Here is a 7,208-nt window from a genome sequence, read left to right as displayed (position 1 = left end):
TTTCAAGTAAGTGGTGTCTGGCGACAACAAATTCAGTGACTTAGAATACAAGAGTTTCTATGTGTTATGCTGTGTGCTGATGGGCAACTTCAATGGTACGCGTGTTGCTGGTCTTCCACTGTGACATCTCCTGCAGTGACTCACAGAGACCCATTAACACGTCACATTAACCTTTCCCAGTGTGACTACAAAACAGCCATTGTTTCCAGTTTTGGAATAGAATATATATATATATCCACAACTACAAAACACTTGATTTCACTGTGACTACTGAAATCTAATATGCAGTGTGTTTAGTCTTATCACAGTATCATGGTTGGTCATGCCTCCCTTATTTCACATAACTTCTATTCCTAAAATATTCTACAGAACAGTGAATATTGTTATGATACTGCTCATGATTAGCTGATGATATCCATCGTGTATTGCTAATACACAAGCATAAGAAAGGTCATAGGAAAGGTCATGCTATTCAGAGTTATAAAACAGCAAATGTCATCTTAAAAGTGCAAGATAAGTAGTTTTGATCAGCCAATGCACACCCTGGATCAAGTCACAGTTGTGTTTATTTATAGAAGTGTATTGCATTAACCGCTTATCCGAGTTACCCAGGGATCTACCATAACAATAAGTGATTAATGCAAGCTATGACTTCCTAAGAAAAGCAACTCTAGCTATTAGAAATTAAGTAAACTGTATCAACACATCAGCAGTTTTTAACTTTATTGTGCTACAACAACTTAGATCACAGAGACAGCTAATTCCTTTATGAAAAATACATAATGCAATAATTCTACAGCAGAATGCAAGCTCTTTAGAAAAGGTCCTTATGACCTTTTATAGGGTGCTATAAAACTAGTAGAACTCCATGTTCCAGACAGTAACCTCAATCACAGTACCAGCAGGGACCTGGTGGATATAACAGAAGTGATACCATCACTAAATGTTTACTCTAATGTCCCAGCTTTAGACCCGAGGTCTCTAATCTCAGTCTTGGAGAGCTACTGGATCTTCTGGTTTTCATTTCAGCTGAGCCCTCAGTTACTTAATTGCATCAATTATTGGCTTAATTAGTCAAGATTAACATGTGTTCCAGATGTTTAGCCATTGATGATGTAAAGACACCTAGAAAACCTGCCGGATTGGGTCTCTCCAAGACCAGGGCTGGAGATCCCTGTTTTAAACAATGTCACAGGATTCAATGATTTAATACAGGGGCGTCAAACTCCAGTCCTACAGGGCCGCGGGGTCTTCTGGTTTTCATTCCAACTTAAACTCATGCACTTGATTCAAGGCACACGACCTATGAAACATTTTGAGGCCCGAAGAGAAGTGTTAAATGTGTCCAGTTAATCAAATAATTAGACCAATTAAGCAATTGAGAGCTCAGGTGGAAAGAAAGCCAGAAGACACTGCAACCCCCTCCAGAGTACATGAAAATTGATTTTTGAACAACATCCCCATGTATTGAATTTACACATGAGCAGCGAAAAGGTAAACAGTGGCGTATCCATTGTATTATAAAACAAAAGCTATAGAACAGGAATAGAACGTTTCATCTTGCATTGTTAACATTAATGGAACATAAACCCATGGAAACTGAAGACTTCTTGGTCTCCTGCATCTTCTTTTTCTACCATTAGGGGCACTCTTCATAATCTCTTTGATCTCTGCTGGTGTAAACGTTCTCATCCACGGTTGTTCTGATTTGCAGTTCCTGGATGGTTTTGGACTCTCTGATTGAAGCAAACAGTTAATGTAACTAATATTAGTTTTGTTGCCACTATAAAATAGTCTTTTTATAGCTGATGATTTAATTAGGCTTTGGTATCCTACTTGCCTTTAAAGATTACAAGTGAATATATACAGTACAGAATCCTTTACCGTTACTGCTGAGTCCATGTTTTTTTCTATCAGAATTAAACAGTTACAAATACTAATTAAATGTATTATGAATTCACATAAAAACAGAAAGAAAAAAATGTATTGCCACTGTTTGTTTCCCCATTCAGAGCGTTTCTCAAAAGCTACTATAACCTACGACACTGCGAGAGCATCATAAGAATATCTTTTGCAAACTGCAGTGTTTAGAATACACTGTGACACTTGAAAAATAAACTATGCGTGTGAGAATATCGAAGGCTACTGCTACCAGGAAAGAGCTCCTTATCTGAAGCCCAGGAAAGACTTTAACATGTCTTTGGGTTGTTTTGGGTTCAGGCTAATACTTTAAAAATCATTCTTAAACATACTTACAGTTTTTGACATTTTTGCAGACATTTATCTAAAAAGATCAAGTTCAGAAAAGTGTTAATCATGCTTTCTATGTTTCTGCAAGTGTATTAAATCATATTGCAATACAATAATTTATCTTAACATACTGTACTTACTTTTAAAAATGAAGAGGAAACACAAAACAGTCAATAAAATCAGGAGAAGCATAACTGATACCCCAATCCCAATAGGAGCCTTAATTTGCTAAAAATAGGAAAAAATAGAAGTTGTGGTAAATGTCACACTTTCACGCATTATGCTGTGAAATCAATACAGTGCATTGAGTATATGAGGAGAGAACAGTCTTCCGAGTGGATTTTATACTGGCAAGGTTGTCTCCAAGTACACTAATATGTCTATGTGACTGGTGCTGTGGACTTTTATTTCTTAAGGTCCTTGCAATTTGTCCATACAATCAGACAAAATAAAAGTCTATAATAATATGGAACGCAGGGTGGCTTAATGGTTTATGCATGGCACATGTAGGGAACAGAGTTTGAATCCAACTTAAGTCACAGATTAAATGAGTTCTGGTTCTGCCTTATGCTCAGGGATATACTCACAGCTGTGGTCGTGTGTGTGGAATTGGGGTCCTGCTCTGAAGATGTAATGTGATTTGATGTAGAATTAGTATCATTCCAAAAGCCTTAAGAAAGAATGAATGAATGAATAAATATATCAGTAAATAGTAAAAAAAAAGGTGAATGAGTGTGAGAGGACAGCGTCACAGCCCAATATGTTACCAGCAGGAATTAGAGAAGCTGCAGTGAAGCGCTGTTGCACATTTTATAAAACAAACAAAAAACTGGAACAAACCAACAATGACACGAGGACCATAATAAACAAAATAAAAAGGTAAAACAAAACAGCTTTTCAGGCTAATGCCCTGCCACGATTAGCTAAACTTAAATTTACGTTTGATCTGGACTTTCCAAAAAAAAAAAGACTTTCTAGATTCAAAGGTTAAAAATGATCTAACTCTTGCTTCTTTTGAAGGGATTGGATTTAAAACAACGACAGTCTTCTATACACACTTGCTTGTATATGAGAATATATATCTGTGATTCCTTTACATAACAAATACTGCACATAAGTCATGTCAGGGAGCCCATTTATTTCAAAGTGCTTGTTAAACACAAAAGGTGTGCGCATAGCCAGTGCTACAGAGCGGTGGTAGATCTTACTTGTGGTTAATTGATCTTTCAAGGTGTTCACAGTGTCAGCCCCTCGAGCAGTTGTGACTGATTTAGATGTGGTTGTAGCAGGAGCTGCAAAAAAGTCACCTTTAAGTTAATAATGTGAAAGTGTAAGATAAGCATGGTATAATACTTTCATCAGTACTGGCAATTCTCTTTCGTACTGTAGTTTGTTGCTTCTTTTCATGCTGCAAACTTTAAAGTTTTGGAACTAGGTTTGGGGACGATAATGGAATTTTTGTTATTGTTGTCTGACAAATGATCACAATAACTGCTATTATCGCCACCAGGGGGGACATCAGAGGTTCAAATTTGAAATCATATTTGCTTTACATTTTTTGCCACAAAAACCATTTAGTTTCTGGTTTCTGGTTTCATTGGTGGTTAACAATTAGTCCTAAACTGCTGAATATTTACGTGCAAGTGTTGATAACTGTGGATAGAACAGTGAATTAACCTCCCACCAATTGAGGATTAGCATCAACATCAAACTGAGGGATGGATAAGTAGGAATGAATCGCTTTCTTTCTGCTGGCTGACTCTGCGCAGTCTGTCACTCAGGCTAGCAGGGTCAGACTCAGCACCAGAGTATCGGGGATGCTGAGCTGGTTGGCCCTGTGTGACATGTAGCAGTTTGGTGGGGCTGGTCCAGCTGATCGTCCCATTTCCCTCAGTTTCAAGACTTATACACTCAATAGTGGCATGCTTGCTTTCTTCGCTTAGCATAAAGTGCTGTTGTGCAGAATTTCAGTGTAGTTGTCATATCTCTCTTGTAAACTTGTATCCATTGTCCACTTAAGCTCTTTTTCACTAAAGGTGTCCTAAGCCTTTTTAAGAGGCTACAGGACAACTTCAGGGTCTTCCAATGTCGTCAGTGTTGACTTTGAGCAATCACAACTTTCACTGCCTGGGTCAGCTGTCATCTTTGAGGCCATTGCAGATTTGATACAAATTATATTGAACTGGGTGTTGATAACAAAGATGTGCAAACAAATTTGACATATTTCCACCTTTGCACGATGTACCATTTTCAAACAAGAGCGACAAATAGGTTGGCAATGTCAGCAGGTTCGATTCAATTGCTTCGTGTCAACCAATTACTAGGCAACAAAGTGTAAGAGCTAAACTGGTGGTGAGGACCATGCTTTGACAATAATAGTGAAAATGACGATAAAGACGGTGTAAACGATGATATAAAATTAAGTGTTGTGTGCATCGTTGAACATTTTTATCGTGAAATTATGCATAATCACTGACTGTGTTGCAATTGTCTCTTAGCTGCCTGGTCTAGCTGCAATAAGATCATATGGCAAAGGTATCAGGATTCAGAAGTTTATCTGTACTGTAGGATTTGAAATATTTGCACATTCTAAATAACTAAGGTGATCATATGGATCTGTGTTCAGTGGTACAGTTCAGGCTTTTCAACTCACAACCCATTGCATTCTGGTATGTTTTACCTGTCTCAGGTACCATTCTTGCCTTTAAGAGAAGCTGGACTGCGCTTACCAGAATGCAATGGGTTGTGAGTTGAAAAGCCTGAACTGTACCACTGAACACAGATCCATATGATCACCTTAGTTATTTAGAATGTGCAAATATTTCAAATCTTACACTACAGATAAACTGCCGAATCCTGATACCTTTGCCATATGATCTTATTGCAGCTAGACCAGGCAGCTAAGAGACAATTGCAACACAATCAGTGATTATGTCAAACTATCTCAAACTGCCCTGCTGAGCACGGAGCCATATGGTCATCTTATAAATAACAGGGTGAAACCCAAAAAGAAGTGTATGTTTTTGGATTTTATAGAATTATTTCTACCTTCTTTATCCCAATATTTTGTTTTACTAAAATGATAAGATATGAAATGTATCCTTCATTTTTGTATCATTCTTCTAGTTGGGGGGGGGGGGGGTAGTTCTAGGTTCTGTTGGAGTGTTCTCATGGGGGTTACCAGAACTTGTGAGCCAAAAACATCTGATATTTATTTACAATAAAGCCGTCTCTAAATTAGAGCAACTTCTAAGTGCAGGTTATAACCAACCTGCAGCAAATGCTTCAGTTTCTGATGATTTTAGAGTCCCTTTCACCAAATAATCATATAATTTCAAAAAAGTGCAAACTAATTTAGTTACCTTTTGCAATGATCAGTTGTGTGTTATGTTTCTGGTCGTTAAACCATCCTGGTATTTCCACACGGCAGCAGTATGTCCCACTGTCTTCTACACTGACGTCTATTATAGTCAGAGAAACATCGCCTTCCAGTAAATTACCAAATAAACCGTACTTGTCTGATTTTTTATGGTTCACTCTGTTTCCATCACTTGAAATAATTGTTTGTGTGCACTTAGAAGTAGGGCATTCTCCTCGACCCCAGCACATTTCCATGACACCACCCTTAACAGAGTATTTGCACAGCACAGTCACGTTCTGTCCAGGCATTCCACTGACTTCCTGGGATGAGTTAAAAGTCACTGGAAACAACAAGAAGACACAGCAATGTGCAGAATACTAAGAATATGAACCGATGAATCCTAACATAACAAGCAGCTGGTGAAGGAATTGTACTACATCTCTTCTGTACAGGGATAGATAATGAGCTGCAAGGGAGCTCCCTAAGCTTTGGGAGCACACATCACTTTACCCGAACAACCCCTGCTATTCATTAAGGACCTCTCTCAAGCATATTGTGCCAAACTGTGTCATGGTTTTGTGATGAGAACTAATGTCTACTGGAGGTTGGCTTGAGACCACCTTACTCATTTAACTCCCCAACAGTTAATGGCAAGATAGGCTAATGTGTTAGCCCACTGCACCAGCTACTGTCCCTCCGTATTCAAACAAATATTCTGTGCAATAACCTACAGCTACAGTGCAACTTCTGAACTGAAGCGCTACATTTTTCACTTGTGAATGCAATAAACACAGATGTGTGCTGTCTGAACCCGATGGTAAATACAATGTGTAATATTGGCAAGCATTGTACTGTTCATGTGAATTTCACTCTTAATATTTAATTATCAACATAATATACTTACATGGGACTAAATTCACATCAGCAGTGCTCCAAATTGTCATTCACAGCATTTTAATTGTAAAGAAAGAAAAACTCCCACCTGTTACCAAACTAGAAATAAATTAAATGATTGAATTCCTTATTTATTTATTTTTTTAATAAAAAACAAAGTCACCCTTAATATTTAATTCTCAACACATTATACGTACATTGGACTATATTCACAGAATAGTAGTACTCCGTATTAAGTTTGATGTTCTTGTTCCAGTACTGGGTTGTCAATATTTCATTTTTTGTAACTTCAGTCAGCTATTAAAACTAGAAGTCTGCTTACCTTGCATCAGGACTAAAAGGAGCCAACACAATGAACCATAACTGAAGAGCATCTTCATTTTGAATCAAGGAAACAGACTTTGTGGCTTTCTCTGGGCTTTAGCTTTTTGTGCATGTGACTTCCTTTTCTATTTGTATGTTGTGCAAAATGTTGCTCAGTAACTTTATTTGGCAAGGGGTGGACACTTATAGAACTAGCTTGGTGTTTCTTGCCAATTAAGAACCATGTTCCTAAAACAGATAAAAAGAGAAGCAGATTTCCATACTGCTACTTTTAGCAATGTTGCTTTTTTAATTCTTCAAGGAGGCTGTGTGGTCCAGTAGTTAAAGAAACAGGCTTGTAACCAGAAGGTACCTGGTTCAGCTCAGCCACTGATTCATT

At 37.8% G+C, this 7,208-nt stretch overlaps 1 protein-coding gene and 1 long non-coding RNA gene across 2 annotated transcripts; both read right to left on the bottom strand.

The window, feature by feature from the left end:
* Positions 1 to 1,354: 1,354 nt before the first annotated feature.
* Positions 1,355 to 2,478, bottom strand: LOC121296889. Its single transcript, XR_005947110.1, has 3 exons — positions 2,391 to 2,478; positions 2,257 to 2,284; positions 1,355 to 1,736 (listed from the first exon to the last, which is right to left on the bottom strand). It is a non-coding gene; the product is annotated as an uncharacterized LOC121296889 (long non-coding RNA).
* Positions 2,479 to 2,786: 308 nt separating this feature from the next.
* On the bottom strand, positions 2,787 to 6,834 carry LOC121297504 (hepatitis A virus cellular receptor 1 homolog). The gene is made up of 4 exons (XM_041223853.1): positions 6,828 to 6,834; positions 5,613 to 5,951; positions 3,459 to 3,542; positions 2,787 to 2,920 (listed from the first exon to the last, which is right to left on the bottom strand). The coding sequence occupies exons 1-4, from the start codon at positions 6,832 to 6,834 to the stop codon at positions 2,787 to 2,789; spliced, it is 564 nt and encodes a 187-aa protein (XP_041079787.1).
* Between the last annotated feature and the right edge of the window lie 374 nt (positions 6,835 to 7,208).

This window comes from Polyodon spathula, chromosome 22, assembly GCF_017654505.1.
Source record: "Polyodon spathula isolate WHYD16114869_AA chromosome 22, ASM1765450v1, whole genome shotgun sequence".
NCBI lineage: Eukaryota > Metazoa > Chordata > Actinopteri > Acipenseriformes > Polyodontidae > Polyodon > Polyodon spathula.
The sequence above is the reverse complement of the archived record's forward strand: the minus strand, read 5'-3'. Positions and strand labels throughout refer to the sequence as shown.